Source organism: Protobothrops mucrosquamatus, unplaced genomic scaffold (assembly GCF_001527695.2).
Source record: "Protobothrops mucrosquamatus isolate PMUCROS unplaced genomic scaffold, P.Mucros_1.0 scaffold6, whole genome shotgun sequence".
Taxonomy (NCBI): domain Eukaryota; kingdom Metazoa; phylum Chordata; class Lepidosauria; order Squamata; family Viperidae; genus Protobothrops; species Protobothrops mucrosquamatus.
In genome coordinates this window covers 2,271,750-2,296,631 of record NW_015386393.1, presented here as the reverse complement: position 1 = coordinate 2,296,631, position 24,882 = coordinate 2,271,750, and the positions used below count along the sequence as shown (strand labels likewise).

Sequence of the window (24,882 nt, the reverse complement as noted above, 5' to 3'; positions counted from 1 at the left end):
CAAGGACTTTAAACTAATATGGGGTTTTGAGCCTGGTGGCAGTTTTGCTTTTCTGCAAGTAAATCTATCCTAGTATGATAGCATTTTGCTGGCAATATACCAACTGTGTTATCTGCCTGCCTATTTCACCATGATAGATTTTTTTTTAAAAAAAAAATCCTACCAGATGATTGAATCCAGTGCAAAAATCATGTTTGAAATTTGAATTATTAGGAAACCAGGAAGATAACAAACCAACGTAACCACGGGGACAGGATAATAGCTATATTGTCAAATTCTTCATCCTGGAAAAAAATGGTCTGAAGAGATTAGCTAATTATTAAGGCATCACCTGTTTGCAGATTGTAGGTTCTTGTAATAGTGGCTATGAACTCTAGAACCCTTTCCTAGATTGGAAAAGTTAGTATTTTATTGTGCCATTATCCATTATATTAAGCGTTCGACAGCTTGAGTGATCCCCTCTGGTATTTTCTTTTTCAGCTTGCTCTGCACACCCTGTGCGGGTCTTTGTCCAAAAACGTGTGATGTGGGTGAAGAAAAGATAATTGATTCGGTTACTGCTGCACAGGCGCTCCGAGGCTGCACCATTGTGAATGGAAGTTTGGTTATCAACATTCGTGGAGGAAGTGAGTGTCTACATCTGGTTTTACCTTGTACCAATCAAGAGAAAGTGTAAACATTTTTTTTTCTGTCCAGCAACCCTGCCTTGTCCACATACAGTACATGGCAGTGATGAGCAGGGACTAAAATTTGCAACTTTTTTTTTTTAGTTTGGGGGGGGGGACGGGACGGTGGAGTATCTTAAGTTAGACTTGGAGGATATTCCAAAATTTTAATCCATCAGAAAGCCACAATTTTGCCAGTCTATTTTCAATAATGCAAATTTACAAAGTTCAGGGGTGTAAAAGTGTGGCCTAAGGGCTAAATGTGGCCTGCTGACATCTCTTTTTGAGGGTAAGTTAAAGAGGAAACTGGCAGATTTAAATCTTGCAAAAACATAAGGAATCTATTTCATCTCTTAACACACACACACACACACACACACCGTTGCAGATCCTATTCTGCACTCCTATCATGGGTAGTCCAACCCGGGCCTAATAAGATAAACAAACACACTAGTAAAGGACAAAGGAGCAATGCCTGGGAAAGACCATGGTTGCCTTTGGTCATGTCATATGTCTCTGTTTTGGGCCATGGAAGCTACTTGCTGATGGTCATCTTTGGTGGTTGTAATGGTGACTTTGGGTGCTTCGCTTAGGTTAGGGCCCAGTATAAATAAGAAGCTGTTCTTTGTTCATAATTTTGTGGCTTGAATGGCTGATGTTTCATCTTCCTTTAGCTAACATTGCTGCTGAGTTGGAAGCCAACCTTGGTTTGATTGAAGAAATCTCAGGTTATTTGAAAATCCGTCGCTCCTATGCCCTGGTCTCTCTCTCTTTTTTCCGCAAGCTGCACCTGATCAGAGGACAGACTTTGGAAGTAGGGTGAGTTCAGTTCTTCAGGGATATCTTGAACCCCTGAAAATACCATTGAGAGCAATGGTATCTTTCCCCACTGTTGCATTATTACAAAACATCACAAGCAAGTCAATCTGCTATTAAAGACACGGGGTAGGACAAGTGATAGTAGGTGTTGATCTCCTGTTCTTTGGTCCCTACTATCAAGAAGTTTTGAGGGGGATTTAGAAATGAGAGCTGATTACAAAAGAGGCAGCTTGGCAGTCTCCTCTTTCATTTTTTTGGCATTTGTTTTCTTCATGTCCTTCTCTTCCTTATCCAGAAATTATTCATTTTATGCCCTGGACAACCAAAATCTCCGCCAGCTTTGGGACTGGAGCAAGCACAAGCTCTCTATTGCCCGGGGGAAGCTGTTCTTCTATTACAACCCCAAATTGTGCCTGTCAGAAATCCATAAGATGGAAGAGATCTCAGGAACAAAAGGGCGCCAGGAGAAGAATGACATTGCTGTCAAGACCAACGGTGACCAGGCTTCTTGTAAGGATGAATTGCTGCTATCCAAGGGAATGAATAATTCTAAAATGATATGTCTTTTCTTTATTATGCATGAGCGGAGGCTGAACATTATCTTCTCCAGCACAGGAGATGAAGAATCCACCAATGGGTTTAGACTGTGTTCCTGCCCAATCAGATTAGGATGCACATAGATACTCTTTTGGTGTATCTGTGTGCATTTATGTACATCTTACGTAACGTTTATTATTTCACAGCCTCTAGTTTTTGCTGTTCATTAGAAAATTATTATTTTGCATTAAGACTTAGGGGTCAGGCAAAGGCAAAAAGGCATATTTCTCTCAGTGACTTTAGGAATCATGCTACCACTCTCACTTTGGTTTGGGGTCAGTAATTGCCCACTAGTGTGGCTGAAGCTTTATTTTAATCTCAGAGCAATGAGGAGAGGAAGTGGGCATTGGTCCAGAACCATACATTTGTTGTGTTTTGGCTTTGTTTCCTTCTGGGAATGTTTCTGCATTCAGAGATGTCGCTTCCAAATTGGTAACATCCTGTTTATGTATGCTATGTATTTTCTGACTCAGTTGCAAAGCAAATCCAGCCCTCTTTTATGAATTTCTGCCAGGCTGGCAGAGCACAGGACAATTTGTCCCCACAGCCTCCCTTAGCAATAGCACATATGTGTGTGAGATGCTCTCTGTCTTCTCTCTATAGATCAGAGGGGCTTGATTTCTATGGCCACAGCTGCTTGCGTTGTATTAATTCATGGGAGGATGGGGGTAGGGTAACAAAGATCATACTTCCCCCTCTTTCTCTCTCTCTACCTCCATTTTCAGATTTAAAAAATCAGTCCCTTATTTCTGATACTCCAATGTGTTCTTCATGTTCTTCTGATTCAAGCCAGTTCAGTCTAGTGGTTGAAGGCACTAGGCTAAAAACCAGGAGAACATGAGTTCTATTCCTGCCTTAGGCATAAAAGCTGGCGGGTGACTTTGGTCCAGTTACATTCTCTCAGCCCAACTTACCTTGCTGGGTTATTGTTGTGGGGAAAATAGGAAGGAGTATTAGATATGTTTGCCGTTATTTATAAAAATAATAAAGGCAGGATATAAATAAATACAATGAATAAATAAGCTATTTCCCATGATGGCTTTTTCATTAACACCTACTTTGGTCTCTGACTTTAAGCCCTGGTTTTCCATGATATTTCAGTTTCATTTGACAGTAACCCCCAACATAGGCAAGTACAAATCGTTGGGTACAAACAGTGAGATGGGTCATATATAAATTAATATATGAAGGAAAATTCCATGCTCTTGACTCTCTCTTCTAATTCACCATTACTTTCCTGTTGAACTAACATCACTTCTCTGGGTCTCAAAGAGTACGGGACTTGATTTTCTGGGTACAGTATGAAATACTCAATTTGGTATGGTCGTACCATTGTTTTTTTTTATATGCACAAATGCTTACTGATACAAATGTGATGTCATTCTCTGCAGGTGAGAATGAAGTGCTAAAGTTTACTAAGATAAAAACATCCAGTGACAAAATTGTACTGAAATGGGAGCCATACTGGCCACTGGACTTCCGTGACCTTTTGGGCTTCATGGTGTTCTATAAGGAAGCGTGAGTAAACAATCCCTGTTAAAATTAGGTTCTCAGATATCGACGCCTACATTGTGCAGTGCCAGAAGAGTAAGGCTGAGAAAGGTTAACGGTCATATAGACAGCAATCTAGAAAGTAGCAGAGTTGCCTCTAGCTTTCTTTCTTTCTTTCATTGAATATTTTTAATCATAAAGTGACTAAATTAGTAGAAATGCTGTGGACATAGTATACTTAGATTTCAGTAAGGCATTTGACAAAGTAGACCACAACCTGGCTAGAAAAAGGTGGGATAGACAACATCACCACTAGATTGATTTGTAGCTGGCTGACAAACCATACTCAATGAGTAGTCCTCAATGGCATTACATCCATATGGAGAGAAGTAAGCAGTGGGGTACTACAAGGCTCCGTCTTAGGCCCAGTACTCTTCAATATCTTTATAAATGATTTAGATGAGGGAATAGATAAGGAACTCATCAAATTTGCAGATGACACTAAACTGGCAGGAATAGCCAACACCCCACAAGACAAGCTTGACAAAAGATCTTGACAAACTTGAACAATGGGCCCTATCCAACAAAATGAGTTTCAATGTGGAGAAAAGCAAAATTTTACATTTAGGCAGGAAAAATCAAAGGTATAAGTACAGATTAGGCGAGACCTGGCTCAAAAACAGTAACTGTGAGAGGGACCTTGGAGTCCTAGTGGACGATCACTTGAATATGAGCCAGCAGTATGCAGGAGCAGTCAAAAAAGCTAATACAATCCTGGGTTTGTATAAACAAGATCACGCAAAGTATTAGTACCGCTTTATAAAACCCTAGTAAGACCATAGCTGGGTCATACTACAAAAAAGATGTTGAGACTTTGGAAAAAGTTCAGAGAAAAGCAACTAAAATGATCAAAAGCCTGGAGACTAAAACATATGAAGAACGGGTGCAGGACTTGGGGTTGGCTAGTCTAAAAGAAAGAAGAAACGGGCAACATGATAGTAATATTCCAATATTTTAGGGACTGCCACAGAGAAGAGGAGGTCAGACTATTCTCTAAAGCACCAGAGGTCAGGACAAGAAATGATGGTTGGAAACTGACCAAAGAGAGAAGCAACCTGGAATTAAGGAGAAACTTCCTAACAGTGAGGACAATTAACCAGTGGAACAGCTTGCCTCCAGAAATCGTGGGCGCTCCATCACTGGAGGTTTTTAAGAAGAGACTAGACAGTCACTTGTCTGAAATCATATAGGTTCTCCTCCTTGAGCGGGTGGTTGGACTAGAAGACCTCCAAGGTCCTTCCAGCTCTATTCTAGTCTATTCCAAATTACTACTCTTATACTTAACTTTAAAAATGCTTCACATTAAAAGAAATAAATAACAGCAGCTCTGTCAAAACATCAGTTATGTTCAGTAGGCAAAAAAACTTTATGGCCTCTGCTTGTGTTTATAACCCAGTGGAGGCTATCAAGTTACTAGAGGAAATAGCTTCATGTAGTATTGATGCACTTCCCCTTGAGTGCTTGGCTTTACCACTGTACTACACCAAAATTGGCATTCTTTGTTTGCTTGGGCTATTTGACCATTTTAGGCTGACATGATTCTCTACACACCCAGCACTCACTATCATTCGCCAGTCTGGTTAGAAGAGTTCTTTCTGCTCTCCATAATTTTGAATTTGTATCCATTGTCCCCATTCTAAATGAATAGCATATTTCTTCCTATGTGTATGTATTGCTTTTCTGAAATAGCAGCTAGTGTCCTTTCCCTTCCTTTTTGGGCTAGTCCCTTCCGGAACGTGACGGAATTCGATGGCCAGGATGTTTGTAGCTCCAACAGCTGGACAGTGGTGGATATTGATCCTCCTTCCCGGTCTGAGGCCAAAACCAAAAACCCTGGGTATCTGATGCGGAGCCTGAAAGCCTGGACTCAGTATGCCATTTTTGTGAAGACACTGGTCACTCATACAGATGAGCAGAAAATCTATGGGGCAAAGAGCGAGATCATATACATTCGAACTAACGCTTCTGGTGAGCAGTACGATGGTCTTGCAATGTTCAGGAACTGCCAGTCAAAACAGTTCTTGGGGGAGGGTTGTTAAAATTGATTCCCTAACTTAATAATTATATACTGTGTAATTATTTTAATATATTGCTGCAGAGTTCGTTGGAAAAGACTTGTAGGTCATTTAGTGTGACCTCTTTCATAGCAGAAGTCCAGCAACCATCTCTCCCTAACTGGCCCCAGCTCCTATTTGAAAATCTTTTTTTTCAATTCTTAACACCATGAAATTCCTCATAATATTCATCTGAATCTCCTTTCTTTTTTAATTCAGTTTCATTGGTCCTTGCCCCACTCTTTCTTTTGGCAAAAATAGGCCCACTGCTGTATGTGGCATCCGTTTAGATATTTATAGATTTCTATTTATAATTATAATAATTTATAATTGACCATTGTAATATCTCCCCTAAATTTTCTCTTGCAAGCCAAACATGCCCAGATTCTTTAACTGCTCCTTATGGGGCTTAGTTTCCAGATCCCTTGTCATCTCGGTTCGCCTCTGAATCTGCCTGGCTTCTCTGTGGGCCATTTAAAGTTGATTATCCAGAAGCGGACATAACATTCCAAATGCGATCAAACTAGCCCAGAATAAAATAGAGGCAATCAAACAGCCAAAAAGGAAGCGAAAACACCTCCTCACCAGCAATCAGCATTCAGATGAGCAGAGATTAACATTAAACCAACAATCAAGTAGTAAGCAATACTTGAATCTCCCCAACTACTAACTCAGACAAACAAACTAACAATAAACAACAGCCCAATCAAGGAACCATGAAGACCACTCCCACTAACACTGACAGGGCAAGCAACTAGTACAGGGGTAGGCAACCTTGGCTCTTTTATGACTCGTGGACTTCAACTCCCAGAATTCCTGAGGCAGCCATGCTGAGGGGAAAGGGAGAGGTTTCCAAGCTGAGCCATGCTGGCTCAGGAATTCTGGGAGTTGAAGTCCACGAGTCATAAAAGAGCCAAGGTTGCCTACCCCTGTTCTAGTATATAAAATGAGAGCAAACCCCATTCCCTAACAGCACTGATAATGTTACCTGGTTTGTAATAAAACATCTGCAAGAAAAGAACCAAGCTCGGAGAGTACCCAAGGGCCCGCAGCTGAATTATGAGCTACAAATATTCTCTTCTATTGAGACCCTCATTGTGTGACTTGATAAGGTTTTTGTTCACCTTTGTTCCTATTTTTTGATGGTTTTATATATATATATATATATTTCTTCTTCTCCCCAGTGCCAAGTGTCCCCCAGGATCCAATTTCTGTTTCCAACTCTTCATCACAGATCATTCTGAAGTGGAAACCACCTTCTTATCCCAATGGGAATATTACACATTATATGGTATCCTGGGAACAACAAAGTGAAGACAATGAACTCTATGAACTGGATTATTGTCTGAAGGGTAAGGCAGGCTAGCTGTGTCCCCCTGTTTCCAAATTTAAATTTCTGATATTTTCAGAGCTAGTAGGTTGGTTTGCTTATTTAGTCCATTGTAATTCTGTACCCCATATGGGATTGCCTTTAAAAAGCAGCTAGTAGTTTTAATTGATAAAGAATGTAGCAGCCCAGATGTTCACCTGCAGTTATCACGTGGACACTGTGACACCTATATTGTATCCCTGCATTAGTTCCTGGTGAAACTTCAGATGCAATTTGAAGTTCTGGTGTTAACCTATAAAGATCTTTATGGCTTGGCACTAGGCTACTACCTACAAGACTGTGTCTTCTTATAGAATTCTGCCCAATCCTATGATTATGCCAGGAGCATCAGCAGATTGTTTCCCACTTTCAATAAGACAGGAAAGTGATATTCAGGAAAAAAATATTACTTTTGGGTGGCACCAGCCATTTAGGTTGGTTTTTTTGCTTGAGATCAGATTTCGCTTGGCCATCTTTCAAAAGATGTTGACAACTGAGCTGTACCAACAGGCATTTGGATTACAATGGATATTGTTTGTGGATATTGTTTTTGTGGGGTTTAGTAATGCTTGTACTTTTGGTTAATTGTATCTGTAAGCACCAAGAGTTTCTGGATTACAACAGGGTAAAGATCTAATAAACTAACATTAATTTAATATAGTAAACCAAACCAACCACTTTATGGCTTAGTACATGTGAATACCCAACTATTATCTGAAGTTTCCCCCAAAAATTATTGTATTCAGACATATACATCGTCCTTATGTTTCCATAAAGCCTTCTATCTCAAACCTGGGGTTTTCCATATACAATTATGGCTATAAACACGCAATCAACGATCAATACCTATTTTTGGCTGTGTAGCGCTGTCGATTTAACCCTAATTAAGTTTCTTTGATTAACCTGGAAGGGAGTGATTTGAGCAACCCTATGCTAACAGCAATTAGCTAAAAATGTTTCAACATAACTGGTGTCTTCTACACATGCTGTGCCAATGTTCTCATAAGCTCCTAACCAACAGGGTCAATAGGCTATATAACAGGCTGCCTAACCTTTTGATTTGAAGTAAGAAAAGTGTCAAGGAGCATGCAGAAACAACTAATACCTATCTGCAAATCCTTAAACCAAGCATATATTTTTCTGGGATTATACAACTTCTGAGGGCACCTACATGATCCTGGGCGAAGGAGTAGCTGTTTTAACAAGTTGTAGTCAAGTACTACATTCAATCCCCAAACATATTCAATTAAAGAGTACCTTGTTTGAGTTGCAGCTTCTTTCCAGTATGAATTGTCATTACTTATTCAAAAACACGATGACCGTGAGGCTGTAGTTCCTTTACTGAGCAATTAATCTTTTAGGATCGTGAAACATAAAATCTTTACTGTCCATCTGTCCTGCAGGCTTGAAGTTACCCTCTTGGACATGGTCTCCCCCTCTAGTAGAAGACCACATCAAGCACAATGGGACTGAGGATGAAAAAAAAGGTGAAATTTGTTGTACCTGCCCTAAAACAGATTCTCAGATCCAAAAGGAGTTGGAAGAATCTGCCTTCCGGAAGACTTTTGAGAATTACCTCCACAATGAAGTCTTTGTTCAGAGGTAAGTGACTGAGTGTGGCTTTCTTCTGGCTTTAGTGAGGACAGACTTCCTTTTTTGCTGTCAAGTAGGAAATGGAAGTATATTAGAGCAGGAGGTCCACGGCCCAGTACCGTGTCATGGTCCGTTTGGAACTGGGCCATGGAAGCAGCGGACAAACACACGAGCATGTGAAGCTCCATTTGTGCAAGTGGCGGGCACATACAAAACCATCCCCTCTCTCCCCCTCCCTGCCGCCGCCGCCGCTGTTAATGCCAGTCCACAGAACTGTAACATCAGACCTAAATTAGTTCTCTTACAAACTGAAAGTATATTTGACATGTCCAGATTAATCCTGGACTTATTAGCCAATATGAAGATCACCACACCCAACAATATTTAAGGATCCCCACAACTCTTGTTAAATGGCATAAAGGAGAAGATGAAGCCCAATGATAACCCGTTCACAAAAGCTGTGAAACAAATCTACAATTTTTAGGAGGACCAGCCAGTGTCAAAACCCACCGAACTAGCAAGGACATTTCCCATTTATTTTTCTGCCTTAAAGGACAATGCAGATTAGGTCTGATTTTAAATACAACAAGAATGAAACTTACTTTAGGGTAGCAATTGTTTTTAAATTCACTGTATCACAGAATATTTAGTCAGGCTTTGGTGGGATATTTTTAGAAAGAGGGCACATTTACATCTGGATTGCTTACTTTTTTGGAAAAGGTTAAGATGTTGCTGTTATTGTGTTATATGTGTTATTGCACATTTACCAAGAAACAGCATCAAAAACTCCCACAGTAATTACAATTATTATAACTCAATGCAATGAAGTTTGCTCAGAGCCTAATAAAAATATTTTCAACAGAACAATGCATTTAAAACAGAGTTCTGAGATAGACTGGATGTATATACAGCTGCAATCCGATGCTTACCTGGAAGTATTCACTAAAAAAGACTCAAACAGTGAGACCCTTCATAAACCTATTAATCAAATAAAGGGCTTATAATCTTAAAGGCTGTCAAATTTCCACAGAAGCAAAAGGAGAAGGGAGCCAAGTTCTTCAAGGTCTGAAACCTGGAGACTACAACTGTGAAACAAGAACTTGAAAAAAGATCCTGCTGAAGTGATCATAAGTTTGTATTTTAAAGCTCTGGTCTCTGGCTCAGTTAGGTAGACCATGAAGAGCCAAAACATAGACCAGAAACCCCCCTCCCCCATCTTTTGGGCACCAGGGACCGGTTTCGTGGAGAGAGGTTTTTCCGTGGACTGGAGAGGGTTTCGCATACTACCCGCACCCCAAGGATGGGGTTCAGTTGTTTGCACGGCCCGTTTTTTGGCATGCCGCAGACTGGGGCCAGTCCACAGACCAGGGGTTGGGGACCCCTGACATAGACATAGACCAGGGGTAGGCAACCTTGGCTAGCTGGCTCAGGAATTCTGGGAGTTGAAGTCCACGAGTCATAAAAGAGCCAAGGTTGCCTACCCCTGACATAGACCAACCTGAATGGCCCCTGGTATTATAATTTAAGAGAATTTTTTTATAAATGATGTATCATGGGTACATGACACCTTAGAAATGATCAAAAATGTACAAAGATAGTTTAAGTCACTGTTGGAAATGCGTAAAATACAGAGGGATATTTTGCCCTTCACCACTGGTAAAAAGCCAAGAAACTTTGGATACAAATACATACAATGATACAAAGAATGTTAAAGATTAATATGCCAAAAGAAAAACCACCTTTTTATTGGGAGTTAAGTATACTGAACTGGAAAAGACTCAGGGAAGATTTAGTTTTGTAAATAATAACAGCAGCAAGATTATTATGTGCACAAAGGTGGAATTCCCACAATGGAGGAATGGATCATAAAAATGTCAGAACTAGAGGAAATGGCAAATCTGATCAGGGAGAAAACAAGTACTTTTTTTTATAGACTGGAAAGTTTTTGTGGACATCTTCCTAAAAGAAGAAAGAAACAGATGATAATTAAATAAGGGGTTGAAGGGATTTTTGGAACAGAGAAGGGAGATTATAGGTTTGTTAATATTTATTGAAGAGAAGAGAAAGTTGGAAGTTATTACATTTCATAACTTTATTTTTTCCTTTCTCTTTTTTCTTTTCCTGCATTTCTTTTTCTTTAGATTTGCTTTTTTACTTCATGTAAAATCCTTAATACATATAAATAAATAAAGGAGCAACCTAAATGGTTCTGTTCTGGACTAAGATCCAGTAATAGAGACAGAAATTGTTAACAACTGCCAAGGAATCTGTTACAATACTCTTTAAGTGGGACGACTAAGGACATAGCAATAACACTGCTCTAAAAGAGCCCCGTCTATCCTATAAATATTCAACAAGTGAACATTAGCAATCTGCCTGTAGAATAAATACATTAGTGCAGTCAGAAGACAGTGGGCAGAGGAGACAAATAAGAGGGAAGACTTAATAGAGAAAGAGAAGGATGATCAGATTGAAACATGACAATCTCAGCCTTTTCCGTGTTCTACTTGAGGTACTAGATGGACATCCAAGAGAGAAATGCCTGTAAGATAGTCTGTTACAGTTGAATGTGCATTGTCACCAAGTTCTACAAAAGACCAATAAATTGAATATTAGCATAATAATGATACTGGAAACCTTGATTGTGGATCAGGACCCACAAAGAATGAGTAGAGACAGTAAAATAGAACTCAAGATTGATTCCTGAAAGGCATTCCCTGTAAGAGGAAATTCCTAAGACTTAAATCTCTAGTGCAATATTGCAAAACAACAAGACAAAAAAGATGCAAAACAATCAGGTGCGCCACCAATAATGCCAAAGACTGTAACCCTGTATAACCTAAACAACATGGTCAAGTATATCAGATGCTGCCATCAGATTCAAAAGGATTGACATTGATGCAAGATGCTAGGAACTTGCCAGAAAAGTGTTGTTCAAAATTCAAGAAAATGCCATCTCAGTTGAATGGAAAACTACCAGTAGTTAATGAACAGTTCACTTGGAATGTGACACAAGACAGGAAAATGGGTTAGAAGAGTAGCATAAAGGAATCCCTCCATGATTTAGTCTCCAAGATAGGGATACATTCAAAAGCGAGAGAAGAAATAAAGGGGTTGGGGGAGAAGGACTAACAAGAGGAAAAGAAAGAGCAACATTCACCACTTTTATTAGGGAAAAATTCTCCCAGATCCTCAGGGAACAGTTGTACCTCCCAGCACAGAAAGCTGTCATATCACAAGTCGGATCTTTGAACTATGTAGTCCAGCATTGCAGACGTTGACTGGTAACCATATTAAGTGAGTCAGTGTTTTCAACAAAGAGCAGCCATTTGATATGGAAGATTTATAGCAATCTCTTTGCATCATTTGTATGTCAGGAAAGAACATAACAGGATCCATAAATACATCATCATACGTATAACATACCCATGGTCTATATTAATAGAATTCTATACAGTAGATAAAAGAAAATATACTCAAGTATATTCAACAAGTATGTCTTGGGAGATCCTTGATCTAAGAAGATTCTCTGTTTTAATAAATTGGAATCCTCTAATTTATCTCCAAAAGCCAGAACAGGGAATTTGGGATGTTTTTTCTCATTAGGAAAAAGATTGGAAATAAATTATCATCATAGTACCCTGAATATAAATATACAGGGAGTTTATATATTCATCTAAGGCATCTGATGAATAGGGCATGGGTTTGGATGAATTACCTTGCTTGCATCTCTGAATTAGAGAGATTAACAACAGTGTGTTGATTTGCAAAGTAGATGTTGGGGAATTGCCAGCTAGACTGGAGGAAGAGGTCAAGAAAGGACTTAGCTTATAATTGTTGCACAGCCACAAACCACATAAGCATGACCTTCCCCCAAAATCTATGAAGCCTTATCTGGTTATTCCCAGGGGAAGGCAAGCATTCTGGTAAGATTTTTGTAACATAGAAGAAAAAACAAAATTACAGCCTGAGGCTATTCACAAGTGGTTCTGCTTGATTGTGCCTGACAGTGGTTTCTGGATTAGACACCAACCTTATCTAGAATCGCATGAGCACGTTTGGGGTAAAACTAGGCTTTTGGTTGTGCTTACAGTATGTTGGCCATAAACTAACCAGGGGCGTGAGTACATTAAGGCTGGTTAGCTTGATATACATCTTCTCTACCTTATTAAAAACCATTATATAAAAATCTTGGTTGAGCTAAGTCATGAAGAAACTTAGAAGTCAGTAGCTGTGGATCCCTTTAGGGATGATCATGGCATATAGAAGATTGCAAATTGCAATGTAAGAATAAACGGCAAAAAGCATAGGTCAGTGATGGCGAACCTTTTAGAGACCGAGTGCCCAAACTGCAACCCCAAACCCACTTATGCATCGTTGGGTGCCGGGTGGGTGTGGCCCATTGGGTAGGTGTGGCTTCGGTGGTAACAGCAGACTGGGTGGGACTAAAAAGTTCAATCAATCAATTCCAACTTTGCAAGATCTTTTTTTTTCCCACGAGAAGTTGAAATTGACTGATTGATTGAACCTTTTTTTTTTGTACACGGCGGCGGAGGCCTAAAGCGAAAAGGTTTTATAAAACCCAGCTGAAGGCCTAGGACTGGGGCGATGGCATGCGTGCCCACAGAGAGGGCTCCGAGTGCCGCCTCAGGCACCCATGCCATCGGTTCGCCACCACTGGCATAGGTTAACAATAAAAATAAAAGAAACAAAAATGTTGTGTTTCTATAATACTAATAGAAAGGGAAAGAATATATTGTAGTCAGTCTGATTAAAAATTGGTGTAATCTTGTCAAGCATGGTTAATTAATATTTACTTGTTTATTTATTGAGTATATCACATTTATATCGCACCATAATTATACACAGCTTTTAGTAGCTTGCAACTTGAAAGAAAAATAATGTGGTGTGGCTTTATGCCAGTTAGGAGGAGTACAACACAGATCTTTGCTTGTTAGTAGATCATTCAGGAATGTATGAATGTTTAACACACAATAAAACGTCAGTTTGTTGCTTTAGAGAAGTGTATAACAAATACAGTGGAATTAAGAAATACTTTGTGCAATTTGCTGAATGATAAGAGTGGTGTATGTTAGAAATCCAGCATGCATGGAAACAAATAGAAGGCTTCATGCACAGTTCAACACTGAGCTGGGAATAAGATGAGGGTTCTTCAATATAATAATGACGGCATATAAGGAATGCATGTGATGATGATAGTGTACTTTGTATGCAGGTGATGTGCTCTGTAGTTGGCTTAGCTCAAAAGCTTTATGGTGAATATTAGACAGGCTGTAAAATGCAACAAGGAGTATGAATCTGAAAAATAATGTATCAAAGATCAAGGTGTTTGACAGGAAATATGCATTGAATAATTGCACATTATGCATAAAAGGCCCATAACTGGAGCACGCAGATCACTTTGTATGCCTTGATACTACTTGCTAAATATGAGGAATTGGATAAAAAAGCTATGAAGATGTGCAAATACTGGTAGAAAAATAATGCATAATGTGTGGTCTATTGTGAAACATGAATGTTGAAAGAAGCAAAAATGGTCCTGTCAAAAAATGGCTTTCCGCTTATTTGTTATATGGAAGTGAAAGCTGTGTCAGAAAAACATCAAAACGGCTTCAGTATACGGGTAATCCTCGACTTAAAACAGTTTATTTAGTGACTGTTCAAAGTTACACCAGCACTGAAAAAGTGACCTATGACTGTTTTTCCCACTATATGACTATTGTAGCATCCCCATAGTCACACGATCAAAATTCAGACGCTGAGCAACTGACTCACATTTATGAGGGTTGCAGTGTCCCGGGGTCACGCAATGACCTTTTGCGACTTTCTGACAAGCAAAGTGAATGGGGAAGCCAAGTTGACTTAATGACTCTGTTACTATCTTAACAGTTGCACAACTGTGGCAAGAAAAGTCACAAAATGAGGCAAAACTCACTTAACTACTGTCTTGTTTAGCAACAGAATTTTTTTGCTCAGTTGTGATTGTAAATCGAGGACTACCTGTAATAGGAATCTTTTAAGGAGAATGCATGCTGAAACAAGAGGAGAGAGGTCAAGAAGGAACGAGTGCTGAATGAATGTGGACTGAGAACAAAAGTGAATATTAGTGAAGAGCATTCAGCTGATTTGGTCATGAATGACCATTAAATCGCAAAACAAATATTTACAGGAAGTGTGAAAAGGTGCAAAGGAAAATAAAACCTGAAAAAGGATATAGTTAGGCAGAGTTGGTAAGGTCCTCTGACATACAGAATTGAGAAGTGTAAAGAATACAAGGTAGTGTAGGTATGACTATGGTAGAAACATGCATTATTTACAAGATAGAACAGTATGGAAAGATACACTGAATAATGTTAACAGAAACTAGATTTAGCGACAGTATATGTTTTCCTATCTCATGCCTTTGGGTTATATGACTACTATTTCTGACTCTTTCTGCCCTTTGCATAATATTGTTTACCCCAAAAGGGAATAGCACACAAGATACACATATGTGTAGCACTAGCAATAGCACTTATACCGCTTCATAGTGCTTTTACAGCCTCTCTAAGCGGCTTACAGAACCAGCATATTGTCCCCAACCATCTGGATCCTCATTTTACCAACTTCAAAAGGATGGAAGGCTGAGTCAACCTTGAGCCCTTCAGGATCGAACTCCTGACAGTGAACAATGAGTTAGCCTGCAACACTGCATTCTAACCACTGCGTCACCATGGCTCTATAGAGAATTGAATGCAATTTTGTACAAAGAATAATAGCTGGAGAAGTTGCCCAAAGTCATCTTTCCATCTATCTGTCTCCATCATTGCTCCAAGAATACACAGAATTAATGTGAAACTTATTTCTGTGAAGACAAAACTCAACAGCCCTGGTAAAAAAAGAGGCTTTCCAATCTTGTGATTCCAAGATGCAAGTGTATTACTTTAGTAGAATGTGCATTTAGGCACTGGGCCTGCTTATATCACTTAGCTGTCTTCTACCACCCATCGTCTAGATTAGTGGCCCCAACCTTTTGGGCACCAGGGACCGGTTCCATGGAGAAAGGTTTTTCTGTGGGCTGGAGGGGGCGTGGTTTTGTGTGCTGCCTGCATTTCACCAATGGGGCTTCGCTTGTTTGCACGGACCAGTTTCTGACATGCCGTGGCCCGGTGAAGGTCCACGGACCGGGGGTTGGGGACCCCTGGTCTAGATCATTATCTGCTGTCTCTTCCTGTTAGTAGTGGCTCTCTAAAGAAACAGAGAAATGCCTTTCTCAGCTAAGTTACCCTTTTAGCTGGAGATACTAAGATTTAACCCTGGGATATTCTGAACAAAGATCCTGCCGTGTATCATTGAACTACTTTTTCCATTACCTTTTCAAATGTGATACATTCTATAGGCCAGCGGAAGGATCAAGGAGGCGGCGAGATCTTGGGAGAGTTGCTAATAGCACCATGCTGGCTCCAACCACGCTGGGCTTGCTAAACATGTCTACGACAACACCAGAGACCCCAGAGGAACCGAAGCCTTTTCAGATGACGGTTTTCAAGGAGTCGGTAGTCATATCCAACTTGCAACACTTCACAGGGTACCGGATTGAGATCCAAGCCTGTAATCGTGAAGCTCTAACCGTATGCAGCGTTGCAGCCTACATCAGTGCCAGGACCATGCCAGAAGGTGAGAAAAGCATTTCCCAACTGGGTCCTATCTAATTAGCATGTTTACAAGACAAAGCATGAAGCAGACTTGCTAATTTGCACTGATTGGCTTTTTTTCCCTTCTGTTCTTTTATCTATTAGTGAAAGCAGATGACATTGTTGGGCCTGTGACTCATGTGTTAACAGAGAAAAATGTAGTCCACTTAAAGTGGCAGGAGCCGAAGCATCCAAATGGGTTGATCATCCTCTATGAAGTAAATTATGGACGCCTTGGAGAGTCAGAGGTGAACTTTCAGCCCTTTACACTTCTTTCCTTGGGTGCTGTCTGCTTTTTCCCCAGGCTTTTTTGTATAACATTTTAGGAATAAGGGGGATTGGATTCTAATAGTCTTTTCCTAGTAAAATGACTCTTTTTCTCTGTGTATAAGAGAGAAAGAGCATGCACGCTCATCTCTTAGCTCTAACTGTACCTGACTCCAGACCTGAGAAATTAGAAATCTGTTGTGAGATGAGTTGTATTGCGCATCAATACTTATTCATCCTGGATTACACAACTGCCCACAGGTTTTTTTTGTTTTTGTTTGGGTGCACAGAACACATTTCACACATGTAGCTCTTCCTTAGGTCATGTGGCACCTCTTTTGGGCAACAGAACATCCAATGATCTCTCATCTACCCTTTAGGAACAACGCTCTTGTGTATCTCGTCGAGAGTTTTCCACTGAACAGGGCTGCAAGCTGCGAAGGCTGCAACCTGGCAACTATAGTGTGCGCATCCGAGCTACTTCATTGGCTGGAAATGGGTCATGGACAGAGCCCGTCTACTTTTACATTTCTGATTATTGTAAGATAAATATTTCTTGGCACTCTGAGTTTCTAATTGTTTGTTGGGTGGGCGAGGTATCCAGTGTGTTGTGCGTTCTCATCTCCTATCCTGTGAGAGGAACGATTAGCTCTGACATCAGGCTAATCTTCAGAAATAGTTGTTCTGGATGTTATGAAACACGGACTGGGAGGAAAGTCCAAAATCCTGTCTTACATTTACTGTATACTTTCTTTCTTTTTTCACTCTAGTGAATGCTCCCACCAATCTTGTAGCCATCATCGTTCCAACCATTTTTATTGTCTTTTTATTCATGTTTGTTGGAGGAGGTTATGTCTTTATCAAAAAAAGGTAAGTGTGTCTCAGCTTTCTTTTCAAAATATTGCCCTTTAACACAATGCATTGAAATACAATCAATTGACGACACGTAACAGCCAAAGTTAAATTTAATTTGTACTCCGTTGCTGCCGACAGAAAAGCATGCATGTGTGAATAGCTTCTTCTCTCTCATCAGTAATAATTTTGTTGGTATGTTTCTTGTTTTTTAAACATATGGTCATACGTTCCTCTTTACTAGTATGTAGAAAACTCTTACCTCCCTTCCAGTGTTGGATCTATGATTCCAAACTATTAAATTCCATTTGGATTTTTAAAATTATCAGTCTATGAATTTTGCAATTTGCAATAGTGGCAAATATCTGTCGCTCAGGTGTAAGATGAGGGTGAAGGTTCATTCTCCGAATGTTTCGTTGCTGGGCTAGGTAACATCTTCAGCCGAGTTTAAGGGATGTCGGTGTTGCTGTTCTTCTGTTTATAAGGGCTTTTTGTGTGTGTGTGTGTGTGTTTGAAGCCCTTATAAACAGAAGAACACCGACACTGACATCCCCTAAACTCCGCTGAAGATGTTACCAAGCCCGGTAACAAAACATTTGGAAACCAACCCACAAGTTCAGAGAACAAATCTTCACCCTCATTTTGGAACTTTTCCTATGACTGGCATGGCAGCCTTCTGTTTTAAATATAATTATTGTGGGGTTGGGTTTTTTTTGTAATCCCTATATCACTTTGAACAGCAGCTTTGCCAGTAGCAAAAGTTTCATGACAAGTGGTGCTTGGTCTTACTTCCTTCTTCTTTTCAGGCAAACAGAAGGACCAACGGGACCACTTTATGCATCTTCTAATCCAGAGTATCTCAGTGCCAGTGATGGTGAGAAGCACCTTGGTTTCCATTGTTGACTTTGATTCCCCCCCCCCCCCGAGATTGTGACCAAATGTTTCAACATTTTTTAAAAGTTGTTTTTCCCCCTAAGTGGGAGCCTAAGATAATTTGCGACAGCATTTGTTCTTCTTCACTATTTACTTTAAAGAATAGGAAATGAGGTGTCACGTGGAGTCCCCCAGATTTGGTCCTAAGGCTGGTAGTTTCCGACATTTCATTAATGGTTTGGATGAAGGGCTGAAAATTTCTCATCAAAATTTGCAAATGGAATAAAACTGTTGTGATATGTTTTTCAGTAAAAGGCAGGAGCAAAATTCAAAATCCTAGATAGGTTGAAGAATTGAGCCGAAAATAACAGGGAAAATTAAGAGGGACAAATGCAGAATTCTTTATTGTACCTAGAAAGCAGAAATCCAATGCTCAGGTGTAAGATGGGGGATAGTTGGCTTGGTAAAAGCTCCCATGAAGGGAAGGACTTGATTGGTTGGAAAGGACTTGATAGCCTACAAGTCCTTTCCGATTCTGATTCTGCCTTGTGAAAAAATGATTAAAAGGTCAGAGAAGGAAGCCACGAACAAGAGTAGAATGAGTAACATTGGAAGTATTCATAGTGAAAGGAGAAAGGGATGGATTTCCTGAGATATATTCATGTTTTAAGGCAGCGGTTCTCAACCTGTGGGTTGTGACCCCTTTGGGGGTCGAACGACCCTTTCACAGGGGTCGCCTAAGACCATCGGAAAACACATATTTCCGATGGTCTTAGGAACCGAGACACCGCTCCTCTATCCGTCTCCGCACGGCTTCGAGCTGGGGGCCGTTGCAGCACCGGATTCGTTTCCGTCGAGCATCTCCTAAGGGAGGCTGCGCTGCTTTGCGGCCCTTTCCGTGGAGGAGGCTGAACTAAGCTCTGCCGGTGCTGTCGCCCTCTTGGCTCTCGCTCTCTCTCGCTCTCCCTCTCCCCGCTTGGGCGCTTCTCCAACCAGGCTGGGCGGAGCAGCCTTCCTGCCCCCCCCTCCCCAGCCAGCTGGAGCCGGGCAGGCCGGCGACCTTTGGAAGTGAGGCGAGGACAGGCAAGGCGCGCTGAGCCCCGGGCACGGCGGGTGAGTGGGCGGCGTCAGTGCGCGCTTGGAGAGCCCTTAGGGTTGGGGGTCACCACAACATGAGGAACTGTATTAAAGGGTCGCGGCATTAGGAAGGTTGAGAACCACTGTTTTAAGGGCTTATAAACTCCCCGCAGAAGGAAATTTGGCTAGGAAGCAGAAGGAAATTTGGCTAGGAAGTCTTCTGAGGCTGGTGTGTAAAGGGAACACAACATTCCCTTTACTTTTTCTTTGTACTAATAAAGTGACCAGAAACCAGGAGATTGCAAGTTCTAATCCCACCTGTCTGGAGATTTTAGTTGTACTGAAGACACTTTTACCGGATGATCACAGTTCTGTTTCCCATTGTTCAGCCTCCTGCAGGATACAGCAACGTGAGAAAAAATAATTGTAAATTAACATGGGAATCTCCTGCCTTAAAGGGAAAACTTGTTTTAGTTTGGAAGAGGTTTGGGCCTAGCTTCCATGGTGGGATTCGATCTACCTTCTTATCTGCGTTTGAGATCAGCCGGTTTGTGCATTGATTCTTTCTCCACATCTCTCCCTCTCCCCATAAACTTCAGTTTACATCCCTGATGAATGGGAGGTCCCACGGGAGAAAATTGCCCTGCTGCAGGAGTTGGGACAAGGCTCCTTTGGCATGGTCTACGAGGGAATCGCCAAAGACATTGTGAAAGGCGAGGCAGAGATACGAGTAGCAGTCAAGACAGTAAATGAAACTGCCAGCCTGCGTGAGCGTATTGAGTTCCTCAACGAGGCTTCTGTGATGAAAGGTTTCAGCTGCCACCATGTGGTAAGAGGGGGAAGGCTGCTGCTGCTTGCTGGCACATATTTATGGCGGGGGGGGGGGGGGGGAAGGGAGGCCTGCCCTCTTCAGCCTGCCTTGAGAAGAAGTCTTTGTGTCTTTATCATAACTTCTCAATTTGGGGGGCATTTTTTTTCAGTATGAGCTATGAGGACATAGATCAGGGGTAGGCAACCTTGGCTGTTTTATGACTCGTGGACTTCAACTCCCAGAATTCCTCAGCCAGCCATGCTGAGGGGAAAGAGAGAGGTTTCCAAGCTGAGCCATACTGGCTCAGGAATTCTGGGAGTTGAAGTCCACGAGTCATAAAAGAGCCAAGGTTGCCTACCCCTGACATAGCTGATGAAAGGATGTTTTGGTTAGAATAAGACGTTTCTTTGAAACTGCTGCAGTTGTAGAATAAAGCATATACTTTGCGTTGAGGGAGCAACTCGCTAAGTATGTCTTAAAATTGGCCTTTTTTTTTTTTAACTTCTTTCATTAGGTTCGTCTCCTAGGAGTAGTATCAAAAGGGCAACCAACACTAGTAGTTATGGAGCTAATGGCTCACGGAGACCTGAAAAGCTATTTGAGGTCTTTACGGCCGGATGCAGAGGTAAGAATCTGGGGTGACTTGTGTTTGTGTACAGAAATGAGGGGATGGGAAAGATGAAAAGGTGATTGGGTTGCAATCCGAATGGATAACAACAGTTTCGGCTCGGCTTTCAGAATAACCCTGGCCGCCCCCCTCCAACTCTCCAAGAGATGATTCAGATGGCTGCTGAGATTGCTGACGGCATGGCTTATCTGAACGCCAAGAAATTTGTCCATAGAGATTTGGCAGCACGAAACTGTATGGTGGCTGAAGATTTCACAGTCAAAATCGGAGGTATGGTCCCCTTCTAGACTGCTTGGGTCCTTATGGAAACAACAGAACGTTTTTTGTGTGACTTTTAATCGGATCCGGCAGGATCACTGAATCAGTGAATAACAGTTCCAGGGCAACTGGCAGCTAATGGCTCTGATAACATTCTCGGTGGGAATTCCGCCTCTTTCCCGTGTTCTTGCTTGAAGCTGTAGCTGTTTCCCAAATTCATATTTTATTGCAACATTCTTTCTTCGTCAGACTTCGGCATGACCAGAGATATCTATGAGACAGACTATTACCGCAAAGGAGGAAAGGGTCTGCTGCCTGTGCGCTGGATGGCTCCAGAATCATTGAAGGATGGTGTCTTCACGGCCTATTCAGATGTGTGGTAAGTAGATACCGGTTGTTTAAAGTCAGTCAGCCAGTCCTAATCCTGTTGTTATCCTCTCTCTTTGAACTAGAACAGGGGTAGGCAACCTTGGCTCTTTTATGACTCGTGGACTTCAACTCCCAGAATTCCTGAGCCAGCTATGCTGGCTCAGGAATTCTGGGAGTTGAAGTCCACGAGTCATAAAAGAGCCAAGGTTGCCTACCCCTGAACTAGATGCTTGACTTTAACTAGAGTAGAAAAAAGAAGAGAAGCATTGATACCAGCCTCTGATCAAGAGGACACAAAAGGACTACATTCTTCTTGTTTGGTTCCACTGCTTTACTTGCCCTCCTCTCAACTGTTCTGTGGGGTGGCATGAAGAACCTCTTCAATATCCCGCCTTCCTTCCTTCCTTCCTCTTTCCTGCAGGTCTTTTGGCGTTGTCCTTTGGGAGATCAGCAGTTTAGCAGAGCAGCCTTACCAAGGACTCTCCAATGAGCAGGTCCTCAAGTTTGTCATGGATGGGGGCTGCCTCGAATGGCCAGAAAACTGTGCAGAGAGACTGTAAGTATCAGGAGTCAAAGTCTGCTTTTGCAACAGTATACAGGCTAAGAAGCTACGCATCAGATCTGTACTTCCTTAAAATAGGTGGAAGACAGTGCACCACTGTATTCCACTTGTCTTAAGGAAATACGAGTCTAATGCAGACTGCGTAACAGTATGTAGGAAGGATCTTGGGAGATAAGACTCAACAAAAGAGATAAAAGGTAACCTTAGCCCACAGGAGGAATGTGAACAGGGAAAGGGGCTCAGAAGAAACCCTCCCTAGTTTCTCCAGCTGTAAAAGGGATGGAAGAAGAAATACACTTTTAGGTTATTTTTCCATTCCAATGTGGGAAAGAGCTTACGTCAGGTTTCTTAGTGATCTGAATAGACCAAGTGGGAAAGGGTTATGTGCAGATTCCTCCTCTGCAACACGACTATTCAATAGAGAGAGAAAGAGACCTCCACTCCAGTGAGGAAGTCTTTTTATGTTTTAATTGGGGCTGGAAGCAAGATCCTGCAATGATTTGCTAGCAGGCTGGGCAAAACCTAACCTAGTTTGTTTGCCACTCCAGCCACAACCTCATGCAGATGTGTTGGCAGTACAATCCCAAGATGCGCCCCGCCTTCATCGAGATCATTGAAATGCTGAAGGATGATCTTCACCTGACTTTCCGAGAAGTCTCCTTTTTCTACAGCGAGGAGAATAAGCCACCGGAGACAGAAGAGTATGAGCTGGACTTTGAAAACATGGAGAGCATCCCTCTTGACCCAGCCTCTTACTCTCAGCGGGATGAGATCCTAGGGCGGGACAATGGGCCCTCTCTAGGGTTCAAAGGGAACTATGAGGAGCACATCCCTTACACTCACATGAATGGGGGCAAGAAGAATGGCCGCATCCTCTCCATGCCTCACTCAAGCCCATCCTAATAGTCCCCTTGGCTTTTCCTCACGATACAAATCTCAGGACTTGCAGTATTGCTGGCACAGCATTTGAGACACACCGACTTACTTTCTATTCAGATTTTTAACCATCAAAATAGAACGGCCATTTGGGGTAGGGGAAGGTTTCTTGTGTGTTTCTGTTCTTCTTCTTCTTTTTTTTGGTGCAACAATTCACTTGCTGTCAGCGGACTTTTATCTGTGAAACAAATGGACAATTCTGTGGCTGCTGATCTCCTCTCGTGCAACTCTGATTTTGAGGTAGGAAGTGATTTCACACGACGTTGGAAAAGAGAACTTCTGCCTACCCCTCGTACTGAGCAGAGGAACTGCGGGTTCTCTCTACTACTGCAGGGAAGGGAGCCTTGGACTGGATCGTTCCCAAGCTGAACCTGAAGCTCTTCTCTTCTGCCAGCCTCTCTGGAGAACCTCTTTTGTGATTTTAGCATTTTTTTAAAAAAAGACTGAAGGATCTTCAGGATGTGTGGAATGTGGTCTTGTCTTTTTCCTTTGATTTGACCAACAGCTGCTGCTTTTCTTCTTAATGGATTAACTAGTATGTGTGCCCTGAATGTGTATGTGCGCGTGTATGGAGGTACAGGTGAAAATGGATAAGTCCTTTTGTACATAATAGTTTTATCTAACCACAGAGGTGAGAGGGTGTCCCTGTCCTTCCTCCTGGCCCAAAATTCCTCTGACACGAATGAATTTTGAATACATTATTTTTATACTGAAGAAACTCTTTTTTGGGGGGATTGCATCTCCTCTGCCATTCAGCGAAACGAGGTAGCCAAAGTGGTAGCCAATATTCTGTTTAGGGTTTTGTGAGACATTACAAGACTAAACAAGGCACAACAAAGCCAAATTCTCTCCCCTTCGTCTTACCGACCTGCCTCATGACTCTGGAGCTCTGTCTGGTTATAGCATTAAGTGTATATGTTTGTTGTGACATATTTAAATCATAGATAGTGAACCACCATATAAATTATTGACACCTTCCTTGATTTTCTATGTTTGTTTGTTTGTTTAGCTTTTGCCCTGTGGAGGGGAAAAGAGGAGGAGGAGCTTGCTTGTTTGGTCTTTAAGGGGCCTTAAGTGCGTAAGCTGATTCTGGCAAGTTAAGCGCTAGGAGATAATAGTGCACAAACCTGTACTTTAATGTTCAAATAATAGAGTGGCATGTGCATATTAATTTTTCAAAATATTTCACAACCCACCGTGATGCAAATTCTGAAACAGTTGCTCACCAATGGTGAAATCAAGCCTTAGCAGCTCTGACAGAGGTCTCTCAGCTCTGAAAGTTACATGAAGCCTGCCTACATTTTACTGGTCTCTGTTACTCTTCCCCTTCCCAATTTGTGGGGGTCGTGTCAGTATGTACCTGGACCAGAGAAGAGCTACTTAATCTGTCAACTAGAAAACGTCCTAGCTAAGGGAGGGGAAAAAAATAAATCAAAACCGCTCCTTCTGCTTAGATGGAGCAAAGTGATTGTGTAGAGTTCTGGAATCTCCACACACAGTCTTTGAGTCAATGGTTGTGTTTTTTCCCTTGGCTTTCTCCTACCATTTCTGCTTAGTAAGCACAGTGCCAGAGAGTAAATATCCAGGGGTACCCTGTCCACCCCCAATTCACTTGCACACCTTTGCATAAACTGAACAGAAGCAATGCAGGCACCTTCCTCAGATTTGCAGTCAAGTTTCTGTGGAAGAACTGTGTGGAAGAGAGTAGGATTTTCCGAGCTTTATCTGTTCCAGCATCTTTTTCTATCAGTGTCAACCAGTGCCCGAGTTGGTAACCTCCAAGGAAAGGCAGCCTTGCTAGTCCCAAAGCAACCGATACTCTACAATTACTTCTGGAGGATAGGGGGCTTGGAGGGTCTATACTGTAGTCCGGTAAGAACTTACCTTGCCCACTTTTAAAATCCTGT

At 41.6% G+C, this 24,882-nt stretch overlaps 1 protein-coding gene across 1 annotated transcript; it reads left to right on the top strand.

Moving 5' to 3' along the window:
• The first annotated feature begins 1,040 nt into the window (after positions 1-1,040).
• INSR (insulin receptor) lies at positions 1,041-23,091 on the top strand. The gene is made up of 17 exons (XM_029282966.1): positions 1,041-1,484; positions 1,780-1,994; positions 3,473-3,599; positions 5,356-5,600; positions 6,871-7,038; positions 8,459-8,657; positions 16,048-16,325; positions 16,448-16,590; positions 16,990-17,149; positions 17,380-17,479; positions 18,268-18,335; positions 20,011-20,240; positions 20,737-20,847; positions 20,961-21,120; positions 21,358-21,487; positions 21,899-22,033; positions 22,588-23,091. The coding sequence occupies exons 1-17, from the start codon at positions 1,321-1,323 to the stop codon at positions 22,940-22,942; spliced, it is 2,988 nt and encodes a 995-aa protein (XP_029138799.1). The 5' UTR covers positions 1,041-1,320; the 3' UTR covers positions 22,943-23,091.
• Positions 23,092-24,882: the final 1,791 nt, after the last annotated feature.

Coding starts and splice junctions, on each gene's coding strand:
- INSR (XM_029282966.1), top strand. CDS start 1,321: ATGTTTCATCTTCCTTTAGCTAACATTGCTGCTGAGTTGGAAGCCAAC. Junction 1,995..3,472: donor CAACGGTGACCAGGCTTCTT/GTAAGGATGAAT, acceptor CATTCTCTGCAG/GTGAGAATGAAGTGCTAAAG. Junction 16,591..16,989: donor GACGCCTTGGAGAGTCAGAG/GTGAACTTTCAG, acceptor TCTACCCTTTAG/GAACAACGCTCTTGTGTATC.